This window comes from Erythrolamprus reginae, chromosome 1 (genome assembly GCF_031021105.1).
Source record: "Erythrolamprus reginae isolate rEryReg1 chromosome 1, rEryReg1.hap1, whole genome shotgun sequence".
Taxonomy (NCBI): domain Eukaryota; kingdom Metazoa; phylum Chordata; class Lepidosauria; order Squamata; family Dipsadidae; genus Erythrolamprus; species Erythrolamprus reginae.
The window spans coordinates 87,697,931-87,723,928 of record NC_091950.1 but is presented as its reverse complement, the minus strand read 5'-3'; the positions used below and the strand labels follow the sequence as shown (position 1 = coordinate 87,723,928).

Genomic DNA, 25,998 nt, shown 5'->3' with positions numbered 1-25,998 from the left:
TTCTATGTTTCTATGATGGTTGCTAACTTCCTCTGGGCCCTTAAGTGTTATTTAATATAATTCTGATTGACAATGATGCATATCTGGTTAATTGGAAAGTGGTTTGGAAGTTTTGTCATAGTGTTAATATGCCAATACAGCACAGTATTGTGCTGTATTGCATCTGGAACACAGCCCAATACAATTTCTGTCCTGGAATGTGTTTTTGGCCAAGAAATGTGTCTTCACCATGTTTGCAAATCAAGTGAAACATTATTGACATTCAAGTGCTCGGTCGTTCGAAAAATTATCTTTGCTTTTAATTTTGGGGAAATTATGTTAACAGAATCGGATCATTAAAAAGCACTGAATTTCACTCCCCTGCAAACAGATGTTACCCTGACCACTCCGATGAAAGCGGACATTCAATATGGAAAAAAAATATCAATAAATTAAGGAGATGATATCCGTGGCATTAGATCAACTCCGGATTTTAAAATCCCAATCATGACATGTTTCAATGAACGACAATTTTTTGTCCTTTCTTCCCTCGATAACGACAGTCACATTCGGCTATTACTTATTTAGGGCTTCCACCCACCTACCCACGCATGCGCACAGATGCAATACATCTCATTAAGGGGGTGGGGCGTTAAACCGAAACGCTGCGGCCAGCGTGGTTCAATGCCTCAAAATTCCGCTTATATAGGACGCGCGGCGTTCCCTCCTCTCGCTGAAAAAACACAAAAGCGGAAAACAACGCCTTTCCCCCGCCCTGCCTCTAGGGGGAGACTGCCTGAATGAAAAGTCCCTCTGTTTTCAGAGGGATCTCTATGGTCCGGTTGTTGACTTTGCTTTTTGCTCACGTGTCTGCTCCCCATCCCTCCAGCTTGCAGGTGAGCATGCGCGCGGGTTTCGCTTGCCATAGCAACCAGGGCTGGAGACGGTAGCAACTGGAATCCTAACAATGGTGAGTTCCTTCGAGGGCTACCGGGGGGGAGAAAGAAGAGGCGCCCGGGGGAAGATGAGGCTGAGAGAGGGGTTTCCCCCTTGGGAAGGGGAGTTGGGGGTCCCGCGTTGGCTGGCTGGCTGGCGGTAAGTACTGGTAGTAGTGGCAGCAGTTTTTCGATAGTGTCGACGGCTAATGGACAGAAGGAAACAACAGCAACCATAATGTTCTGGTAAGAGAGAGGGAGTGAAGGAAGAAAGGAAGTAGAGAAAGAGAGGAAGGAAGGAAGGAAGGAGAGCGGAAGGATGGAAGGAAGGAAATAGGAAGGAGGAAGAGAAAGAAAGGAAGAAAGGAAAGAAAGAAAGAAAACAAGGGAAAGAGAAGAGAAAGAGGGAAAGAAAGAGAAATGAAAGAAGGAAGGAGAGAGAGAAAGGAAGGAAAGAGAAAGAAGGAAGGTAGGAAGGAAGGAGAGAGAGAGAAAGAAAAAAGAAAACAAGGGAGAGAGAAGAGAGAGAGAAAAATGAAGGAAGGAAGGAAAGAAAGAAAGGGAGGAGAGAAAAGAAGGGAGGAGAGAAAGCAAGGAAAGAGAGGAAGAAAGAAGGTAGGAAGGAGAGAGGAAAGGAGAGGAAGGAAAGAGAGAGAAAGAAGGAGGGAGGGAGTCAGTCGCTGGAGCAACAGGTTTCGGACATTGCTGGAGAGAGGAGATCCCTTGGAGATCATGAGAGACCAAAGAGGCCTATGAGAAATCGGCTTTTGGAGTGGGAGGTACTAGACTCACTGGAGAATGTGAGTGAATGCTTTAAAAAGTTTTAGAGGGAAGAAGTCCCAGCAGTGATACAGTCCCACCAAAGGTACAGTAGAGGAGCAAATGACCACCATCAGTCATGTGAGTTGAATTCTCAAACATCTCCCTTTGTCTGTGCAATCTTTCCCCTTTACACCTACAGGTATAATTATTTGCTCTGCAGAATTGTGTGACAGATTATAAAGAGAGGCGGAAGGTGTGCTAGATACTCCTAAGTATGCATTGGGACATAATGCTTGATTAGATAGTATGCCCAACTTCCTCAGATATCCCTCAAAGAGCAAAAAAAAAAAAAAAAAATCAAGAACAACCTTATGAGAACTGAAAACTGTAAACAAACAGAAGGAAACAACCTTTTTTAAAAAAATGAAAATAGTTTATTTTTTTAAAGGCCAGGTACTTCAAGAGTTGTACAATTGTTCCATCAGCAACAACAAATTCTCTTTAGAACCCACTGATGATGGAAAGTGGGAGAAGCTGATTTCTGTCTCCCATTTCAGCCTCCTTCATCCCTTCCTCCACTATTCAAGTGGTCTGCTGACTTTAGGAATTCTGGAACAAAAATCCAAATAAGACTGCTTTTATGGAATCCCAGCTAGTATGTTACGATAAGTGTAATAGGAAGGTGATAAGCAGAAGGCACCTTTGGTTTACACACGACAACTGTAGCAAGGATTTTGACCTATTGCTTGTTAAGCAAAAATTCCTCCTAATAATACAGCTATAAAGGGATTTTGAACATTAGGAATAAATTGTTATGTGGAAGAGCTTTGCATTTCATTTCTGTTTGGAAAAAAAAATCTGAGCTCAGAATTTTTAATTGGAAATGTTCATCTTTTGCACAAAGTAGTAGATAATTAATTTTTTAGTTTTGCTTGAAAAGATAGAAAAAAGTTTCATGAATCTTTAAAAAGCAACATTTTAAAAAACTTTTATTTTTACTGTGGAGGTGATGATTGAAGCCTGATATAATCTTAATTTATTCCCATAGGCGGGGTGCTCATTTGAAGAGTGATCTGCATTATTACTGCAAATTAATCGTAATCTAAGAGTTGTCTGAATATCAGAAGTCACCTTCAATAGAATGGTAAATAAATATTTTAAAATCATGACAGAGAATTTTCATGAGTTTGCCTGAAATTTTCCAAACCTTACTTAATATGCACCTATATGATAAATTTAAATACTGTACTGTTTTTCGGTCTTATGATTAGGGTGTGTTTAATATTTCGTACATAAGATTGACCAGGTATTCTTTTGTTTCATATATATACATTACTATTTCTTTTTCTTCATAGAGGGTTAACATACGTAGTTTTTGATTGCAAGAGTATAATACTTAAAGCTACATGTAAAACTAGACCGAGCTAGAGAAGCCTTTCCATATTTCTCTTTAAAAACCTTCAGTAATCTCTTTTAAAGCACAGATTATCTATTATAAATGAGTGACACTTCATAAAATGAAGTTGCTTCATTAGCAATTAAGAATTGGGAGTCTAGCCTGAGTAAAGTATCTTAACAGGATGTAAAGTTGCTAAAATATTTTGCATTACAAATAATTTATATCTTCTGATCTCAATTCATTTTACTTTTTGCACAACTACTTATAAACTTATCAAAGGAAGTCCATATTGTGCTACCACAGCTTTTATGAAGAATTATGCAATGTTTTCCCCCTTTCACAGAAGTTTTCATTAGGAAGAATAGAAAAGTAGCAACATTTAAATGTAAAGAGTGAAAGTTTGTGTCTCATGTACATAATGTTATCCTTTCAATGAATAAAAACATCAAGAATAAAGACTGACTTTAGCTTTCATATCAATAATTCATAGGTAGCTTTATTCATGCTTTACTGAAAAGTGTCATTTTTATTGCTTAATATATGTGAAACTTATAGTCTTATCCTATATTACTTGATTGTCTTTATAGTATTTCTATTAAATTGAATCACAATTTTCCATATAAAAATATAGCACCTTCAGATGGACCCTATAAAATAAACAGTGTGTCAGTTAATTTTGGATTGTTTAAATGTAAGATCAGTGCTACAGTTTTAATTTTGTACAGATAATCCTGAACATGAAGTTGGACTGACCTTTTCAGAAGGATAGTTACATGCTAATATGTATTTCTTGTCAAAAATAAAGATTGGAGATGAAAAATCCTGAAGGAAGAATTTTAGATAAAGACTCATGAAGTGTAGAAAGAAACCAAATGGCTAAAATGTCATTCTAATAGGTCCTCTGATACCACCCAATGAAAAATCGGGAAACACATTGAATCGTATAATTAATATATTTCATTATTTCTACAGAATTGCTCAGGGCATGAGAAATTCAGGCGTTTGAACTCATAATACATATGATATGGCTCAATAGAAGCAGCAACATTATAGAATGTACCTATATTGAACACCATAGTTAACAGGTTGCAAATACCTGGAATATTAACACTAGGACAATAAAGATTATCACAGAATGAGAAACTAAATCCCATGAAGAGAGTTTAAAGGAACTGGGTTCTTTTAACCTTGAAAAAAGAAGAGTGAGAGCGACTACAGTCACGAATGCTTTTGATCACAACCAAATCAAATTCACCATTTTTTTTGCAGCCAATTTCTCCTCCTCCATCATTATTTTTGTAAGCTCCAAATTTCCAAATTTAGGTTCGGATTATAACCATATCGGTTTGCGACCAAAGTTATGGAATGAATTATGGTCGTGACAAGAGTATCTAAAGTATAATAAAATTTCAAATATCTCAATTACCAAAGAACCCAATTACCAAAGCAATAATCATCTCCCTCTTCTTGATTATGTTGAAACAAAAATTAGGCAGCTTTCTCTTGTAGATATATTCATTTAGATTCCTGAGCTGAGATATCATACTTAACAGGCTCTTTGAATGTTATGATTATTTTTGTGTGTGTCATGGATGTTCTGTCAGCCCCTATTAGCTTATACAGTGGTACCTCTACCTAAGAACGTCTCTACTTAAGAACTTTTCTAGATAAGAACCTGGTGTTCAAGATTTTTTTGCCTCTTCTTAAGAACCATTTTCTACTTAAGAACCCGAGCCCGGAAATATTTCCCAGGAAATTTGAGAGTGGCACAAAGGCCCAGCCAGTTTCCTGCCATTCCCCTCTCTTCTCGCTCGCTAGCTTTGTAGCCGGCGCCTTTCCTTCACTGTGGTGACTCCTCGGTTTCCTTCAGCATGGGAAGGAAGAGGAAGCAGGTAGCAGCAGCAGCCACCTTTCAGTCAAAGGAGTGGGAGGTTCCCCTCTCTCACCCGCCTGAGTTTCTCTCTCTGGTGCACTGTATGGGAGGCAGCCTCGTGCCAGGTACATTTTTTGATTCTCCTCATCTCACCTTCTTCCTTTGGCAGCGATTCTCCTCCTCCTCTTCTTCCTCCTCCTCCTCCTCCCACCCAAATTCCAAGCTTTTATTTCTTTCCTAATGAGTTTGCATGCGTGATTTGCTGTTACATTGATTCCTATGGGAAAAATTGCTTCTACTACAGACTTTTCTATTTAAGAACCTGATCATGGAATGAATTAAGTTCTTAAGTAGAGAACTTAATTAGCCACTGTAGTTCACTGCAGATGTTTTTTCTTATATCACATCTCTAGCAGTGCCCTTTTTGACCCATGGTGCTGTCTATTAAAGCAGAAGTTCACAGTCAATTTTTGCTGCCAAAAGACCGGGGGTGGGGGGGATTTAAGGAGCAACTACTGAGTTTGTTAAGAGAATAACATTAACCGTTGTTGGATTTTATTTTAATAGGTGGATTCATATAAAAAATAAAAATAAATGATGTGAGGCTGGGTAAAATTGTTAATAACAGTAGAATCAACAATATATCATTATAAATAATACCTACAGCAACTACTACTTCAGTTCTTCCCAATCTCTACCCAATTTTCCTCAGGCCCTGTTCTTTTCTGTACGTGCTGCTCTTGAATTGTTTGAAAAGAGCAACAACAGCTCAAAAATGCCCCATATTCATTAGATAGCATGAGCTTGGAGCAGAGGTGGGTTCCTCCCAATTTGGACCAGTTTGCCCAACTGGTAGCAACCTGCTGGTGATGTCATGATGATGTCATGGAACAAGTTCGGTTGTTTCTCTTTATTTTTCTTTTTAAAAAAATTTAAAAAAAATTCTTCTGAGCATATACAGAAGCCGAGTTTCCGGCACTGTGCATGCAGTCGCTTTCTTTTTCTTTCTTTCTTTTTTTTTGGTTTTTTTTTTAAAAATTCACTGCACATGCGCGCATGCACCCATGTTATGCAGGAGGAAGTGAAATGGCAACAAGGTAAGTTAGAACCCACCATTGACTTGGAGAGTAAAGTAGAAAATCATCTACGAGCTCTGAGCCCTTTAGTTCACATAAGCTAAAATGAAAAAAGGTTTTTCTTCTTTTAATTTCCATTGATTTCAGACTTATATAGATGAAGCTTGTAGGACTTTTAATCTGGGACCAGAATAAAATTGTAAATACTCATTAAACTTATCCCCTCTTTGATCAAGAGTTAATTTAATTAATGTCAGTGTGATTTACTGGTGAAGGCATTGGACCGGGACTGAAGAGTCCAAGATTCAGTTCCACCCTCTGTCACAGAGCTTATTGGCTGACCTTGAGCCAGTCACGCTCAACTTAGTTCAATCATAGGATTGTGGGGGGAGGTTGGGGGGGGCAGGATATAAGTCTTAACAGGCAAAAAAACAAATGATAAAGCCAGACAATTATGTAAGAGGGTTATATAAATCTAATTTACTTATATGTTGGGTTTTTTTCTTAGGCAAAAGCAACAACTATCAAGGAAGCTCTAGCCAAATGGGTAAGTAGGAAATACATTGTGTAATCTTAATTATATTAATTTTGTTTAACAAGAAAAATTATTTTCATTGTGCTTTTTTATTTTTAATTGATGCAAAACGGTTGTTTGCAAGAATACAAGAAAAGCTACGTAGTCAAAGTTTTAACTTATTTAGTATTTGAACTGCAAAAGTACTTCTGTGAAGTTTAATTACGGTAATATTTATATAATACTATGAGCTGAAAAATGCCTCTTATAGACATTCCATAATCATTGTGTGAGGAATATATATTAAAAGTCATGTCAAGAACTGATAGAAATCAAGATTTATTAATATATAGTGGATAAACAGCTAATAGTAGACATGTTTGGGAAGGCTTTGTTAACAAACTGGGAAGACAAGCAGTAAGTAAAATGGTTTGATTATTGGACTGCATATCTTAGTATAAGGCACAGAGAACAGTGAAATTGAAGCTGTTTAGAGCAATAAATAAAAGGAAAAATATTGGGAACCTAAATAAATGTGATTTAGTGAATTACTCAGAGATAGAATGCTCAAAATGGGAATATATAGAATGAGGATTTGTATTTTGTATCCAGCTAAGAATACCTCCATACACACACCACACACACAATCTATTCCATGTTGGTAGCATATGAGCAGATGAAAACTTGAAACATTTTGATTGTTGTACTGTATATTGTGTACAGGACAAAACTCCAATGTTTCAAAGTTCTGTTCAGATCAGGTTCTGCAGCATTCCAAAACTTAAAAGACAATTGGTGACTTCCTCCATATTTATCTGGGGTTTACAATGGTATAGACAATAAAAACACAACTCTTCAAACTCAGGTTTGAAGACTGCCCTGCTAGCCTGCCCTGGGACCCATTATGTTCATTGAAGCCATTATTCAATTTATTCCTTTGTATCACCTTTACAACCACTTTCTTCCTTTTTATCCTTAATCCCTAGGTGAAGTGGATTAACTGGGTACAAATTCAGTCCACTATTACTTCACCTTGTGTGAGGGAAGAGCTTTATTCCTATTTTGAGCTGTGAATTCAGCTTCACCCCTTTAATAGGTAATAGCACACAATTCCACAGGAAGAGCTGTCATACCACTAATAACCAATTTCCTTACTGCTGTCACCCACCCTGTCCCTTGAGTAGTGAAGCCTTCTTTCACCCTCCCTCTGACTATCATCCTCCTTCCAAAAGCTCTTGTCCTTTTCCCATAGATGTTTAGGAGAATTGTTTTTTACAGAGAAGATTAAATAGATGGAAATTGAGGCAAAAAAAATGAAAGGTTGTTTTTTTAAAGTCTTTATAGAGTTTGTGATTGCATCTAAGAAACCATATCTCTGTGCAGGTATTTTCTGATTGGAAGAATTAATTCCATCAAAACACATAGATAATTTTTTTATTGCAGGGAAAGAAAAGTCTTTCAAAACGTGAAAGGAGTGTGAGGAAAGTCCTTTCTCTCCTTATGTTGCTTTGATACCAAAATTCAAAGGAACACACTTCATTTCATTTATTAGATTTCTAAGCCGGATTCTGGATGGCATACAACAGTTAAAAACAATAAAAAACAATTACAGCCCTTAAAATAAAACATTATTTCCTTCTTGGCTGGAGCTAGATGGCATTGCTCAATGGCCCCAGCCCTGCCGGCAAAGCCAGGTCTTCACAGCTTTCCGGAAGGCTAGGAGAGTGGAGGTGGCATGGCTCTCTTGGGCCAGTTGATTCCAGAGACCCGGAGCCACTACAGAGAAGGCCCTCCCCCATGGTTCCGCCAGCCGACACTCTTTAGTCGATGGGACCCGGAAAAGGCCAACACTGTGGGTCCTAATTGATCGCTGGGAGGTATGAGGCAGAAGACGGTCCCGTAAGTAGTCAGACCCTAAGCTATGTAGGGCTTTATCTAAAAGGAGATGGGATTGTGTAGAGGCTGCCTCTAGCTTCAGTAATAGCAGTGCTAGTATTGAAATCAGTCTAGTTTCAAATCTTAGTCCTTCTCCCTTAAATCTTTACTAACAGCAGATTAATGCTGGCTTGAGTTACTCCACCGTTACCATTCCATACCAAAGTTCATTCCAGCCTTGGGGAAGAAAACTGAATCACACTGAACGCTTAAATTGAGAAGTGTGATAGCGTATCTGTTTAAAGGAAGTTTATTTCTTTTTCTCTGAGTAGATTAGAATGAATATTCTTTAAATTTTGAGTAAACCATTGTTTGTCATTCCTTTTTACCTCAGGAAGAAAAAACTGGTCAGAAACCATCGGAGGCCAAGGAAGTGAAACTCTACGCTCAGATTCCCCCTATAGAAAAGATGGATGCTTCTCTTTCCACTCTTGTTAGCTGCGAGTAGGTCCTGAGTACTAAAATAAATGTATCCTGGGTTGTTTGTGCTTTCAACAGAACAGGTTGTCCTTATTTAGTGACAACTGAGACTGGCAACTCCATCATTAAGCAACTCTATCAGTCACTATGTGGGAAATCACATGACTGGGACTGTGCTTTCTTTTTCCAGCTCACTGGGCAATACTCCATGTTCAGCTTGAAACTGCAAGATTAAACAGTCCTTCAGTTTTGCTTGCCTCTTAACCATTCCTTTGCCCTGTGGAGTGTTAGCTCCAACTGGAATAATTAACAAAAAGGGAATTAATGTTTGTGCTTACACTGATTGGAGAGGAAGGGATTAGAAACATAGAAGCATACAAGTCTGACGGCAGAAAAAGACCTCATGGTCCATCTAGTCTGCCCTTATACTATTTTCTGTATTTTATCTTAGGATGGATATATGTTTATCCCAGGCATGTTTAAATTCAGTTACTGTGGATTTATCTACCACGTCTGCTGGAAGTTTGTTCCAAGGATCTACTACTCTTTCAGTAAAATAATATTTTCTCATGTTGCTTTTGATCTTTCCCCCAACTAACTTCAAATTGTGTCCCCTTGTTCTTGTGTTCACTTTCCTATTAAAAACACTTCCAAGAGAGATTACAAGAGAGTAAGCAAGCACACAATGGGAAGTACACATTGAAAGCAGGTTTATTATTTTATTTGTTAAATTTATTTGCCACCTACCTCATCATGGGGTTACTCGAGGCAGCAAATAAATTTAATGCACTGGTGTTGGCAAATGCAGTATACAGAACACCTAGAGAATTCCTCATTGTGGCTCCCCTTACTCTCTTGGTATCCTTTCCTCTCCAATTTCTTCATTCTTCAAGAAGGGCATCATGGCATCAGGCCAGAATACCTGTGGGACCGCCTTCTGCCGCATGAATCCCAGTGACCGGTTAGGTCCCACAGAGTCAGCCTTTTCCAGGTCCCATCAACTAGACAATGTTGTTTGGCGGGACCTAGGGGAAGAGCCTTCTTTGTGGGGGCCCCTCGTAAAAGTTTAAAGACCTATCTGTGCCGCCAGTCTTGGGGTCATTTGACCCTAGCCCCTGGCCGACGAGTGTAGCATGTCTTGCTGTGTGAATGGGAATGAATTATTTTAAATGTTATTAGAGTTTTTAAAGCTTTTTTAGCGATATTAATTGGATTTTTGGATATGTACATTGTATATTGTTTGATATGTTGTGAGCCGCCCCGAGTCCTCAGAGAGGGGCGGCATACAAATCAAATCCATCAATCCATCCATCAATCAATCAATCAATAATAAAAAACTAGTCTGGCACAGGACAGATTGCTGTGAGAAATAGTTGATTTCCTTCCTCCCCCACAGTGGAGAGGTTTCCACAGGTATATTTTGTCACATGATCACTATCCCCGTCAGCCCCTCCAATTTCTTAATTTCAACATTATTTTTTTTAACATTATACTCTCTTGAACAGTAATAATGTTTACAAGGTTTTAATTGATATAATGCCACCTCATGATTTGAATTAGTTGTATTAAAAACTGAACTGTGTTTTCAGTTTTGAAATGTAGAAGTTTTGAGCTATGTGCCCTTTAATCTATATTGAGCAATTAGCTTTCCAAATCAATTCCACAGTGCCTCTTCAGTTCCTACCCCCGCATAATAATTGTGTTTACGAAGTGTTTACAAACCTTCAATCATTACAGAAGTACAATTAATATAAAATCTTCTTTGATTGAACACTCTAAAAGAGTGGGGAAATTACTTTTCCCAAATGTTTTGTTTATATGTTTTGTTTTGTTTTCTGTTATGTTTATTTGTCTGTTTGTTTGTTTGTTTGTTTGTTTGTTTTTATTTATTGTACTTATTTTGTTTGCAATGTCTTTGTATGTATAAAAATATAAAAAATTTAAAAAATCTTTTTTCTTTATTTCAAGAAAACTCTCCTTATCTACAAACTGCATTGAAAAGATTGCCAACTTAAATGGGCTAAGTAAGTAATAATGAACATATTGCATCCTTTCTCAAACCTCTGTAAACCACTTTCTAGAAATGAAGCTTATATATATCACTCTTGCTTAGGCCAGTTTATCAGTTTTGTTCCTCATTCTATTTATAGAAAATAACTGTTATTGTATGTGTTTCATACTGCAAAGATAGGGATGTCTCCTGTTTAATATACTATGTAAACAGAGATCTTTATAACTCTCTTAAATATTCAATTGAATAGAAGGTTCGGATATAAATTGGATAAAGCCGCTCTGAGCCTGAGGAATAGGGCAGCATAGAAATCAAATCAAATATAATAAATAAATAAATAAAATCTAAAAAGTACTGCTCCCATAATTCTCAATGAACTAATTTTTCTTCTGCTGTGGTTTGATTCAGGCTGATAGTCATAACTATTGTTATTAATCTGTCATACTGTGCAGGAAAATACAGAATTAATTTTAAAATCAAGCTTTATTTGAAAACAATATAAGCAGTAAAATATTATACTGATTGGGTTTATTTGAGTACTGATTAGAATATAACCTTTTGCATTGATAACCTTTTGCATCATTTGAAATAGGCTTGAAACATTGTTGAAAAAAGTTTCGACAATGCTTCAAGCTTTCAATATAATTCGATATATTAAATTCAAGGTATTCAATATACTTTCCCCCCACTTAAAATGAATTTATTGTTTTTTTAATAATATTTCTTGGGAAGCTTGTCATCTGTAGCCTCTAGCCATGTCATGAATCCACAAATGCATAATTCAGTGTGTTAATGAGGAAGTTGATTATTTTGGCTCATTACATGAGTTGAGCTTATGGCTCTCTGAATAATAATCTGTTCAGAGCATGAGAAAGATTCAGAAAGTGTTTCGGAAAACTCAACAACCTGCTAATTCCTCAGTTATTTGCAAAAAAGAACAGCCAGCTCTCTGGTTCACAGTGAAGCTATTAACAAGAAAGTGAAAAAGACTCACTCTTAATTAAGTATAAGATAATTGGGCTCTGAAGTTTAAGTACTATAACACAGTTGCTGAAATTTCTATAACCTTTCCCCTTAATCCTTTTAGTAAATATTGTTAAAAGAAGCCTGAAAATCTTGGTTTTCATTGAATCCATTACCAAAAGCCTAATAGTCTGGTTAAAGCAATCACAAGACATTTCTAAATAGCACCTGTTCAGTGCTGAATATCTATTTGTATACTGGTTTTTTATTCAAATCCTTTTTCCTTTTACAGTTAGGTGTAGTGGGTAAATCACCAGGCTAGAAACTGAGAGATTGCAAGTTCTAATCCACCTTAGACATAAAGGTATCTAAGTGATTTTGGGCCAGTTATTTTCTCTCAGCCCTAGAAAGGAGGTAATGGCAAACCTCTCAGAGCTGCACTTTCGGAAGCTAGCCAGCCCAACCAGCTAACCAACCCAACCAGCCAGCCAGCCACAGACTGATATAGATATGGAGCTGAAGTCTTCAATGAAACACGGCAGCAGTAGGAAGTGTTGGAAAAATATATTTACTTCTTATTGACACTACTACTGTATACTATCTTTATTATACATACATTACACTAGTATCTCACTTGTATCTCACTACAACTATCTTAGTTACAATAACTCACAGGAACCAACAGATCAATACAGCAACTTCAGAGCACACTTCACTCAGAGCAGGATTAAAGATCAGAGAGAGAGTGCGAATGAACAGAGCAGCAGAGAGCTCTTGCATATTTAAATACTTTTCACCTGATGAGGTTGCTGCATGCCTAATTGCCTCAGAATGACTCAGCATTCTCAATGTAGGCCTTCCTTCTGCATTGAGATATTACCTCAGGATATGCTTAATCCTGATAAAACCACTTCTGAAAATCTTACCAAGAAAACTGTAGGCATAGTAGTCAACAGGAATCAATACATACATTCTTTGACCAACTGGGCTGATATGCGTTATTCTTAGGCATTATGTGCAGGGCTTTTATTTATTTTTAAAATCTATATACTGTCCAATTCTCAAAACGTATGGGTTTTTATAGGATTTCTTTACTAATAATGTAGAAAAATAAGTGTGTTTCTGTTACAGAAAACTTGCGGATATTGTCACTGGGAAGGAACAACATAAAAAATCTGAATGGGCTGGTATGTACTCTTGATGAGATAATTGTTTTTCATAATAACAGTAAGAACTTCATGGACCATACATTCTTAAAGAATTATAAGATCTCTACCTCATGTCAAGAGGATATATGAGGTTTTTCACAGCTGGTCATTGATGTTCTATCCCGAGCTTACTCAGATTGAAACAAAAGGCGAAAACCCATGATTTAAGCTTTGGAATTACACTATTTATACCAAAAAGCCTTATTTACAAGCAAAAGTCAGTCTTGGAAAGGTCATTGAAATATGTTTCACAGCTGCGGAGTTATAAGATAGGGCTCCGGGAAAGACACCAGAGTCAGGGTTAATTGCATTCCAGCAAGATAAACCAGGCATGAATAATAGGCAATACAATTCAACTCACCACATTCTGGTAGGCAGACAGTTTCTAGGAGATGAGTTTTGCAGAGCAGAAATCAGGTATTTGGGGGCACATTTCTGGGACCCCAGATCTAACACAGCATCCATGAAAGCAACATTGAAACTTCACCCAGAATTACCCAGAAGCCTTTCCTTATATACCTGCTGGGAGTGGTCAGCAAACCACTAGAGTTAAAAATACAAACTATTTCCTTCTACCGTACAAGTGTTTCTGTTTTGTAATCTTCTGAATTGAGCATCTAAGAGTGGCTCATTATCTCTAATGTCCCCTTCGTCCTCTGACTCAGACCAATCCCCCATGGACATATCTGCCACCTCTGGTGGTCCCTCGGATTCATCCAGGTCTATTTCTCCATCACTCTCCCTGGCTCATCCTCCCCAGAGGTGGACGAGGAGCACTCACAACAATTGATAACACCTCACTAAGTAGCCATGTTCATTTAATGGAACTGCACAAGAAAGATTTCAAAATATACTTTACGGTCCAGTTACAACTGGTAGCTAATGCAGATAACAAATATCTTACATAATCATTTGATCAGCTAATTCCATTTAACATTGCTGCCATATGGGAAATTTCATACTTTATTCCATACATTACAATATTTCAACTACACATTGCCAGAAACAGCAGCAGCAGCAATCTATCAAGATAAGGTCACACTTAGTATATCTGCTAAATCATTAAATGATGCATGATAAATATGTATATCTGCACCAAAATAATGAAATCCTACTTACACTAGGAACTGATTTTTAGGGAAGTACAATTTCTCTGAAGCACCCTTATGTATCTGGATTATTTATTGTTCTCACTCAGCCTATCGCTCTGCTGAATTCTAGTTTAGAATACCTCTGTCTCATAAAAAATAGGTTATTTCTTGAAACAAATTAATATCAGCACTCTCAAATATACCAGTCTAGAACAGGCTAAAATCCCAATGAAGCTGCCTGACATGAGCCTTGTCTGACTGGTGTAATCCAAAAGGCTTTGAAATCTATAGATCCCCATCCCAATTTGGGACTATATAGAATGAAGATTTTCTTTTTCTTTCAACTCTATCATTTTTGTATTTTAGAGTTACCTTAATTTATTACTCTGGTACTATGGAAGCAAAAGACCATACATATTTTTTGGGGCTTTTTTAAAATTGAAAAGCTTTTGGTGGTAATAGAACATTTTTCCTAGAACATTACTGTCTTTCAGGAAGCAGTTGGGGATACATTAGAGGAGTTGTGGATCTCATACAACTTGATTGAGAAGTTGAAAGGTCTCCATGTGATGAAGAAGCTGAAAATTCTCTACATGTCCAATAATCTGGTGAAAGATTGGGGTAAGGCAGTGTCATCATGCCTACTTCAAAACATATTGATCATTTTACTAGGGTTATATTCAGTAATTTATGTGCTGATGCATGGATTTTTATCTTAAAATACTGTATGTTCACAATTACCCTTCCATACCACAACCATATTTTTTTTTAAAGTCCTAATCCACAGATAATATGCAATAAAATTAAGTGCAATAAAGGGCCTAAACAAAGGAGGGGGATATATAGAAATTACTTTAAGCCATTTGCTCAGTATTCATGTATATTTATATTTCATACATGTTTTGCTGTTGATGAATTTGTATACTTACCTAGGTAGCTATTTGCTTGTGTATTCCATGCTTAGAAAGTATAGTACAGTATAGTATACCTATTTATAAATATAACTAAATATACCTAAAACAAGATGGATTGTTGACATCAGCAAGTATTGGGGGTTCAATTGGCAAAAGAAAGCTCAGGACCGTATAGGTTGGAAACATGTAGAAGAGGCCTTCATTGTGCAGTGGACAGACAATGGCTGAAATGATTATGATGACCTATTTATAAACTGGCATTGCATGTTTTCTAGTTCCGATTAATAACGTAGCTGTGTTCTGATTTTACTTTTTGTAATGTCACTATATAAAATAAATTAACAGAAAATTGAATACATACAACCGAGCTAACTATATGATATAACATTAAAATGAAGGAAAGTATTTATTTATTTTATTAGATTTATAGGCTGCCCTTCTCCTCGCAGACTCAGGGCAGCTTACAAAGGTAAAAATAAACACAGTAAACAATAAGTACAATTAAAAATAAACACCGTATATAAATAATTACATTTATAAAGTGAAATCTTTTTAAAATGATCAAATTGCTTGGCAATCCTTTACCTTGTTTCTTTATTAAAATAAGACTAATTTGAAGTTTGAGAGCAAGCTTGGCGTAGTGGTTAAAGCACCACACGTTAAACCAGGAGTCTGTGAGTTCTACTTTCACCTTAAGCATGAATCTAGGCAGGTGACTTTGGACTGGTCACACAATCTCAGCTCTAGGAAGGAGGCAAGAGCAAACCAGTTTCAAAAACCTTGCCAAGAAAACTTTAGGGCTGTGATTGTGAACCTACGGCTTGCCTGCCATAGGTGGCATGCAGAGTCTGTGGGCACACACATCATCAACAGCTTCTCTTCCAAGTTCCACCGCATACATGCGCGCTAGACAGCTGGTCTTCATACAGGTGGGTCAGCTGCTCTCTTCCAGATTCTGGTGCTTCGTCATGCGTGCCCTCCAGTTTTGGCACTCAGTGCCGAAAAGGTTAGCTGTCATTGCTCTAGGGATTAGTCCAAACAGTTGCCAGGAATTAACACTGACTCAGAGGTACACCACAGTGGGGAAAACATTTGATCAAGAATGTGTACCAAATTCATATTTATATTTTCAGTATTGTATAATAATTTTTGTTCCTCTTGTGAAAATTTCATAACTTTTAATATCTTAATTAATTCAAAATACTGGGCATATAGCCAAAAAGAATTTGTCACCTAAAGGTTGGGTTAAAATCACTAACCAGCTTGGATGTTAGCCAAAAATGTGGAAATAATAGGACAAAGCTAGCTGAGCAGTGTCTTTGAATGTTCTACTTTCTGAATTGCATCTCTTAACAAGGAAGCCATTGCAACCCTCCAGCTTTAGAAATTTTCTGACTTACTCAGTATAGGCTGACTTTTTGTTTGTTTATTCTTAGAGGCTATCTCTTTTTATTTTCAAAAACAGCAATTCATTATTTCATATTATTTCAATATAATTTTTATCAAATTTCTTCAAATCTTTACAAAAGTATGTTGTTAGCTTAGAAACCTCAATGGATTCCTCCAAAATCTCTAACAAATGCAGAACTTCAGGTACAGCAACAGTATAGAATAGAATAGAATAGAATTCTTTATTGGCCAAGTGTGATTAGACACACAAGAAATTTGTCTTTGGTGCAGATGCTCTCAGTGTACATAAAAGAAAAGATACATTTTTCAAGAATCATGAGGTACAACACTTAATGATTATCATAGAGGTCAAATAAGCAATCAGGAAACAATCAGTATTAATCAGTATCTTAAGGATATAAGCAACAAGTTACAGTCATACAGATAAGTGGAAGGAGATGGGTGATAGAAATGATGAGAAAAAAGTAGTAGTAGTGCAGACTATTATCAATCCCCAGCAGTCTAAGTACAATTTGAAATTCTCTGAGGTCAATCAAATGGCTTCAGGTTTTACAGAAGTTTTAAAAACTTATATATTAGTCCCAACTAATATTTAGCGAAACCTGTCTATCCAAAAAATGGATTCACTCACTATTTTTATAGTCTGTTTTATTTGTGCCTTTGAATCAGTCTTGACTGCTGGCAACTGCTTGGACTAGGCTGTGCAATTTTCTTGGCAGCATTTTTGGAAGTGATTTGGCCTTTCCTTCTTCCTAGGTCTGAACCAGAGCAACAGGCCCAAGGGTCACCCAGCCTTTTTTTGTGCGAAAAGCAGGAACTCAGACTCCCTGCTTTTCCCTTGGTGTTTTTGGCTACTACACTAAACTGGCTCTTTCTGTGTTGTTGCAGTTATCTTGTAACATAAACTTGACTATTGATTATTGTACACTACCCAGAGTCATTTTTTCCATGAGATGGACTGCTATACAAGTTTGATTAATAAATTACTTAATAAATAAACATCGGAGTAAAAAGATTAAATTGTATCAGCAGCACAATGTGTTCTATACACATATACTGTATCGATTAACATTAAGTGTAATTGTGGACTTCCATTTATTGTTAAGTGAAAGTTGTGTGTTTTGTAATCTTCAAAGCCAGCTCCACATATACCATTTCACCTGATAATTAGAAAATATCTACACCATATTTTGTAAGTTAACAGGACTGCACCTGGAACATGCTAGATAATGGAGTTATAAATGCAGGTGATCTAGCAACCTCTGATCACTTACCTTGGAATCGCAATTCTGATGAGGTGGATAAACATTTTCATGGGCAGATAGTAACTTTTAGGATGGTACAGTACTTTAAATTTCAAGAGTACGGCTTTCATTCCCATGTTTGCTTTGAAGTGTGTGTGTGTGCGTTTTAGATGACTGTAGATGTGCAAATGGTATATGTCAACAGCACCAAACCCCAAATATGACTTTTCCAGCTGTAGAGAGTAGCCAGGTAATCTTGAGGAAAGACACAACTGCTTTAAGGAGTTGTTTACAGATAATACAGTATGTGAGGAGATCTTCACTGAAGTAGAACGTTGTTTATCATCACTTTATCTACCTCATTGATCAACACACATCTTAATTTTATATAAACAAATAATTTCTGCATTCAGTTGAATGGCACAATTGTTTGAGAACCAGAACTAGAAACCTGGAAAGGTCGTATCAGAGGTAGTGAAATATTGCACAATAACTGAATTATTCTCTTAACATCTTCCTGCCCTTCTGACATGGGCATTTGGTGGAAGCCATGTTAAGCCGCACATCTTGATATCATGCAGATAAAATAAGCTCAATAATTCCAATGACGATGTGATGACTCTCTCGCCTTGCAGGCTCTCGTGCCTTTTGGTTTTGAAGTTGGGAATTTTTTCCCTTTCACAATATTTTTTTTTTCTGATTATGTCTCTTTACGGATGCAGCGGAGTTTGTGAGATTGGCAGAGTTGCCGCTGCTGGAGGACCTGGTGTTTGTAGGCAATCCACTGGAGGAGAAATACTCTGCTGATTCACAGAATGCCTGGGTTGAGGAAGCAACCAAGCGAGTGCCCAAACTGAAGAAACTCGATGGTGAGAACTGAGGAAGAATAGCATAGCACTAATATCGGAGCCAAAAGTTTGTACGAAAAGTTAAGCTCAGGAAAGACCAGCTCAGTTGCGAGCATTCATTTTGAGTATTTTGAAGTCAGATTATGATAACCATTTTTACTCACCCTTTTAGTTTCAACTAAATTGTTCAGCAATTTTCATTCCTACCAAATATTTGTTTTCAAAATAAAAATACTGTGATTTAATAGATTGTTGCTATTAAGAACATTACAAAAAGCTGCTATAGCCACATAGGCGGTAGGGAAAGCAAGTAGGATGCTTGGCTGCATAGCTAGAGGTATAACAAGCAGGAAGAGGGAGATTATGATCCCGCTATATAGAGTGCTGGTGAGACCACATTTGGAATACCGTGTTCAGTCCTGGAGACCTCACCTACAAAAAGATATTGATAAAATTGAACGGGTCCAAAGACGGGCTACAAGAATGGTGGAAGGTCTTAAGCATAAAACGTATCAGGAAAGACTTCATGAACTCAATCTGTATAGTCTGGAGGACAGAAGAAAAAGGGGGGACATGATCGAAATATTTAAATATGTTAAAGGGTTAAATAAGGTCCAGGAGAGAAGTGTTTTTAATAGGAAAGGGAACACAAGCACAAGGGGACACAATCTGAAGTTAGTTGGGGGAAAGATCAAAAGCAACATGAGAAAATATTATTTTACTGAAAGAGTAGTAGATCCTTGGAACAAACTTCCAGCAGACGTGGTAGATAAATCCACAGTAACTGAATTTAAACATGCCTGGGATAAACATATATCCATCCTAAGATAAAATACAGAAAATAGTATAAGGCCAGACGAGATGGACCATGAGGTCTTTTTCTGCCGTCAGACTTTTATGTTTCTATATTTCTATATCAGTGTTAGAAGAGAGAGGAGATAAATTAAGCATATTGGAAATAAAGACTACTTCCCAATAGATACTGATATTAAAAAACTGGTTTTATCTTTGGCTTTGGAATAATCCCCCCACCCCCTATCCTTAAGTCTTGATCTGAACATATCTGCTGATATAAATAACATCATGGGCAAATTTGTGGATGTATTAGTAAATTCGCTGAAGAAATAGGTTGAGTAGTCATTTGTTTTACTATTTTAATGCTAATTTTTAATTTAGTTTTTCAGGCTCTAGCTAAAAATTCCTTTAAATTCTTGTTAACAATCTTTACCAAAATGATACATTGTTATGAGTCTTCACACAGCACAAGGTTAAGGAACTGGAAGTGACAGGGAAAGAAAATAGAAGAAAATGCAATGATGATTGTTGTGATTTATGTATTTATTTATTTTAGGTATCCCAGTTATAAAACAGGAAGCAGAAGAAGAAGGAGAAAACTAGCACCTTTTCTTTCACATTAAATTATTGATGTGTCTCCAGCACTATATAGGATGTAATGCTTTTGTATAAACATGTCTTTAAAGAAAAATTTAGGCAACATTTTAACTGATTCATCTCCATGTTCTTCTCACCCAAAGAACTCTTACTTTTTATTATGAATGTTTACTTTTTATTTAATATCTGGAGGTTTCTTTGCAAGTGTATGGTTTTTTTTTTAAAGAGCAGATTTCTATCAAGCACCTGTTAAATAGTTTTCTCTGATCATTTGAGAAATGTCAGAGGGGTTCTATATAGTATGACTTTTAAAAAAATCTTTCTTTTAAAGAAAGGATTCAAATAATGGTATGCTTTAACATTTATCAAATATCCCTTGTTTTTTTCTCCTGAGTTAATACCCAGTATTAGATGAAAGAGTGAAGGCAGTTTCTTTGTTCTAAGTGAAGTATTTCTCTCTTTGGTTTAACATGCTGACTGAATTGGCCTTTACATACTTCATTTTAAGGAACATGAAACTCTTAAGCAAGCATTTTGTGCTGATTATATGTTGCAGAATGGCTGAAGTCCTTTATTATTTTGGAATCCGAGTAATTTGAGAAGAGAAAGCAGCTGTCAAAAGAAGTTGAAACATAGCATGTTTTTCAAAACCAAGACTCCATTTTAGTAACTGATAAATGACAGCTGAAGAAATGACAGGAAAGAAAATAAATAATGCAGTACGATACTTAGTACATGTGCTCCAATGCAGTTTATTTTTAATTTTTTTTTTATAAAGAAGACTATAAGTATTCTCATTTTTGTCAAAGCCTTTTCCCTCCCTAGAATTTTTCACTGATATGACTGGATATTTTAATCATTCTTAAAGATGGAAAGGAGAGAAATAAAATAAGCTGTTACTATTTTGTTGAAGGTAAAATTTAATTTTATAAGCCTTGCAGCAGTTTTTCTCTGCTGTTTTCTTTCCACTTAAAAGTATTGACTCTGACAATCCATTTCTCAGTTAACAGCTAACAGGCATTCAAAAAAAGGATAGAACTGCAACACTCTGCATTGTTATATGGGAATAAACACTATGGAACACAGCAGGGCTCCCTTCATTTTACACAAACGCTGAGCCTTTGCTCAGGACTATTTATTCTTTAGCCTTTGGATTTATCCTAATCATTTAAATGTGGCAGTTGGTTAATAGGATTACCCCTGTGATTCTACTCTGTCTCAAATCTATGTATTTATGAGGCATTAAGACAGCTATTACTCTGAAAGAATTTCACAGTTCAGATTTTTTTTTCAAGAGGAGAGTTCCTTACTATTTTAGGCTTACCGTAGTTACTTCAAAGAGCAATCCTCCAAGATATTTCACAAAGTTTCCTTGGAGGTTCAGTGAAATTGTTCTTGCACATCCACAGATTGGATTATTATTATTTTTTTTAAAAAGAACTTTCAGATAATTTGATTTTTACTTTCATTCTATTTATATTTAATCTTAATTGTTTCTGTGAATCAATCCATGTAGATGCATCATTTTTAACAAAGATGTTTATATGCTTAGTGCTTGGCATTGTTTTTCTAATAAGTTCTCATTAGTATCTTCCTTGTTGTCTTCACATTAGGCCAGGTGTAGGTAATCTTTTGTTGGCCAGGAGCCCAACTGAACACTGGGGAAGAGGCAGCAGAATGAGTGGAATACTTCACATAAGTGAGCAGAATTATGTTCAGGGTTACAGAGTAGAGTACTAGGCAGCTATGAACTGAATAAACAGATGTTTTAGGGCTTATGCTACTATACAGGTGCCATCGTTTCTTATTTCAACAAATGGGAAATGATGCTATCAGTTTTCAGCAATCATGACAAGCTCTAAGAAACTTTAGAGCTATTAAAAAAGACCAGATTTTACGATGTCCTTAAGGTCGCTCAGCGTTAGGAAATAAGTCTGCTTGGTTGTAGTAGAAGTTACTTCGTTGTAGTAAAAGTTACTTCTGGGTAAACATGTATAGGGATTGCACGGCTCGCAGCTGAGGAAATTTATGAACAGATACATGATTAGGGGTCTTGATGTAGAACTTTTTAACAGTTTAAAATTAAGGCCCTGTCTGTATAAGGCATTGTGTTCTCAGACCAGTGATTGCCATTTGTGTACATTGTTATCTTTGCATCTTAGCAATTGATTTTTCTCTTGGTACCTGTGAGGCAGAAGAAACTGGTAGATTAATGAAGAGTTGTCCTATCTGGGGTACAAAAATTTGGAACTGCAAACATTGGGGCAGTTGCTGGATGACAATAAACAGTCATAGCATTGTGCATCTCTTTCCCGTCATCAACTTGGTCATTCAGAGTTTTGCAGCCTAGATAACCTTTAACTGGGCAAAAAACAGTGCCATAAAGCAAAATTCCATAAAGTACTTCAAATGGGCTAATTTACGAAAGTCATCCAAAATCTGGGACCCATCATTCTTGTGGCATGGATTTTATAAAACATTTTATAACACAAACATTATCATAAAGCACCTTATGGCATAATACAAAATGTTATAAAACATTTCTGGTCCTGATGTTTGACTGTGCTATACAGTTCAACATGGGCTGTTTTTAAGACAGAATATATCCCAGCTTTACCAATGAAGGCAGTGCATTAGAGGCTCTGTCATGGTTGAAGACATTAATATATCTGGTAAGGAAATGTCTCTGAATGGGTCACAACCACAGGCCATGGGTTGCCTATGGATTGGCTACTATACCATGGGTTTCGGAGGCTGATTCTCTGCAAGGACTTGCTCTTGAAGCATTTAGTCCTTGGAATTAAGATAAAGTCTTGCTAATGAGTCAAATGTCTATCACCTCCAGGGAATCTGGTAGGCAGGCAGTTCTAAATGTTGAATTGGTTCTTTTAACCCCATTCTTGGCATCTTTCAAATGGTCAATGCGTTTGAAAGGGAAAGTATGCAAAATGTTTTGACTAGCAATTTGTGTGGAATTTGGTTTGAATTCAGTTTAGCATTCTCTTGAATGCTGTTGGCTTGGCATAGCTAGTATATTAACCTTGCAGTGTCATAATCTTAATAATAGAAATCCCAATACTTCAAATTATTTTTTTCCTCTTAAAAACAGTTTTTCAGAGAGAGTCCTGTCATTTCACCCACTTCTTGTCATTTGGGATCCCTCACATGTACTGTCAGTTATGTGTAATTGTATCTGGGAAGTAAGATGAAACACATTTCCTGGCAAGGAAATATCTAAAATCAACAAGGCCAGTAACTAGGAGTTAATCTATAATTGTTCAGAAGCCAGTGTTTAATTGTCTCTGTTCATGTCACGAGAAATAAAATTCTTATAGTTTTTTTACAAACACTTTATAATACTTTTTGACATGTGATTGGAACACCTAAGTTTAGAAGTGGGTAATAGTAATAGGACAGCACATATTTCTTTAGCAAATAGTATCTTAGTAAAGAATTAGTGCCTTTCTTAAAGAAAGCTATTGATAAGCTGTTATTGGCACTGGTGGTTTTGTTGCTTGGCTTCCAACTATACTTCTTGTGCCCTTTGTGTCAGCTGGATTGCTGACATAATCCTACCTAATATAATTTACTATAACATTTAGAGAAAACTCAAAATAAAAATTTAAATGGAGGAAAATGAGGTGTTTGACCATTCTGTCTCTTGCAGAATGACGATAGATGATTAACAGGCATAATTTTTAAAAATAACAATTAATAGGCTTTTTCATATTAAATAAAGAATTAAGATATATTTATAAGTTTATTTTTGGTATGCTTATAGAAAAATGTGATCCTGTGACAAGTGTTGCTTTAGTGGTTAGTGAAATTTCCTGTTTCAGCCAGCCGGTACTTGCTTGTATAGAAGTTGGCTCAATTTTATATTTTTTGAGAACGTTGAATTGCACTGGTGTCTCCAGACTCATAAAGAAATTCATAGGTTTGGTGCTGTATGGAAAAGGGGAAGCAAAGGGAATATTTTTGGATTTTAAAAATTATAAGGCTGGCAAGAGCTTGATGAAATAGATGTGTATTCCATTTAAATATATTCAATACACAGCAGATTATACAGTGCTGCACTGGACTTCAGTATAAAATGTAATTCATAAATAAAAAAGCAGTGATAGTTGTTTGAACAGTCCCTAAATTTCCAAGGAACAGTATAACTAGAAGGCCTTCACCATGATAATGTGTACAAGTATAATAAAAGTTTTAATCAATGATAATATAGCTTCTTTCAGAAGGAAAGTGAGGCTTAAGATTTGGAATTTGAAATGGAATGATTTCTCTTTAAATATATGAATGACAATGAAATCTATGAAACCATCTCAGTGCCATTTCTTCCACAACCTAGAATATGCAAGTTACACAGAGGAGCTTCTAGGAGCCTGTGTAAAAATAGGGTTAGTGATAAGGAGAACTTCTGACTGCAGTTTTGCCACATCTCTTTTAGTCGTCTTGAAGGCCAAATCTTGCAGTAAAAGATGCTCTATAGCAGTTATTTCACAAAATGATGGATAGATGGCTCAGCATGACCTGGAGTGTCCTTTCCAAATTGCATATAGATATATATAGTTTCTCTTTTTTTAATAACAAAGAAACATTTTCTGTTGTGAAAAGCAATGGGAGGGATAATGAAATTTTATCTGCCAAGTAGTGTTAGAAGATGAAATGGACGTGCGGCGAGCTTTGAGTTGATATGGCAGTAAAATTATTCCAAATAATGTACTGCTGACCTTGTTGAAGTAGATTAGAGTTTGTAGTGCAAAACAGAAATCCAACTGCTAAAATAAGGAGTGTTTCTTTTTTTTAAAAAAAAAATGCACTTTAAAATTATGCACTGGATGCTGATGGGAAGTAATACAAATGGTTGTGTTGAGATATGTGGGTTATGCAGAGAAAGCTTCTTCGCAGAGCAACGGATAAAAAGGGCTTCCTTGTAATTGCTCTGAGGAGCTGTTATGGTTTGCCACCTCCCTGGAAATTAGCCTAATGTATGGATTATGGATGAAATAAATAGCCACGTAAAAATATGACAGGAGTGTTGAATACCGCTGTCCACACTGGAAATAAGGTGGCTTATGTTAACCTTATTTAATGGTATTTTAATAAGTTTGATGCATACTAATAAATTGAGAGGTGTCAACTTGCATTTCAGTCTCTCTGGCTGCAAACAGACACTGTACATTATTTATGCAAAGATGTCAGGACATTTAAAGCAGGCAGCTTTCATTTGTGGATCTCTAGTTTTGGTAGACATTTAGGCTTCTAAAAACAAACTCCAAGTTGGAGAGCAATTTTCAAACAATTACTGTAGCATGATAGCTCCTTTTTAAAACTAGAGTATAATTTTGTAGCACCATCATATTGTCTGATGTTATTATGAAGTTTAAATCTAAGTCATTTTGTGAAACTTGCTCAAAAGTAGTAATAAATGTTTTATACAAAGGACATTGCTGTCGTATGTGAATTATTCAGCCGCAACCCAATTACAAGTCAAGATGGCAGAATAAGGGGTTTCATCTAGGGCAGGGGTGTCAAATTTGCAGCCCCTGGGCCAAGTGCGTTACGTGCTGGCCACACTCGCTGTTTTAGCAAAGGGGGGGGGAGTTGCGATATATCATGTGTTGTCGAGTTTGACACCTCTGGTCTAGGGGGACCCTTAAAGCATTTTTAGATCCATACATGACTTAAGCAAGGAAAAGGATTTACTGTATATACTAAGCTGCTGTATTTTTCGGAGCATAAGACACACTTTCTTCCCCCTTAAAAGACATTGAAAATTTGTGTGTGTCATACTCAGAATGTAGCTTTTTTAAAAAACTTTTCTTCAGCCCTAACTCTCCCGTGCTTTCCTGCTTTTTTCATTGCTTCTGTCAGTTGTGCTTTAGAAGATTTTTTAAAAAATCTGGCTCAAAACCAGCTGAAGCTGACCAGACTAAGGCCACTAGCCAGATGAATACCTGTAGGCAGAATTTTTTTTCCTTCCCAAAACTAAGGTGCATTTTATACTCTGAAAAATACAGC

General features: G+C 36.5%; 1 protein-coding gene across 3 annotated transcripts; it reads left to right on the top strand.

Moving 5' to 3' along the window:
• The first annotated feature begins 872 nt into the window (after window positions 1–872).
• DNAL1 (dynein axonemal light chain 1) lies at window positions 873–25,422 on the top strand. 3 transcript variants are annotated; one of them, XM_070757906.1, is made up of 9 exons: window positions 873–949; window positions 2,725–2,820; window positions 6,533–6,571; window positions 8,808–8,917; window positions 10,862–10,917; window positions 12,999–13,054; window positions 14,661–14,787; window positions 18,457–18,603; window positions 19,934–25,422. In XM_070757906.1, the coding sequence occupies exons 2-9, from the start codon at window positions 2,818–2,820 to the stop codon at window positions 19,978–19,980; spliced, it is 585 nt and encodes a 194-aa protein (XP_070614007.1). In that variant the 5' UTR covers window positions 873–949; window positions 2,725–2,817; the 3' UTR covers window positions 19,981–25,422. The 3 variants fall into 3 exon arrangements, with proteins under 3 accessions (XP_070614007.1, XP_070614016.1, XP_070614024.1); XM_070757915.1 differs by having other exon boundaries at window positions 918–1,814; XM_070757923.1 differs by lacking the exon at window positions 873–949 and adding an exon at window positions 964–1,074.
• Window positions 25,423–25,998: the final 576 nt, after the last annotated feature.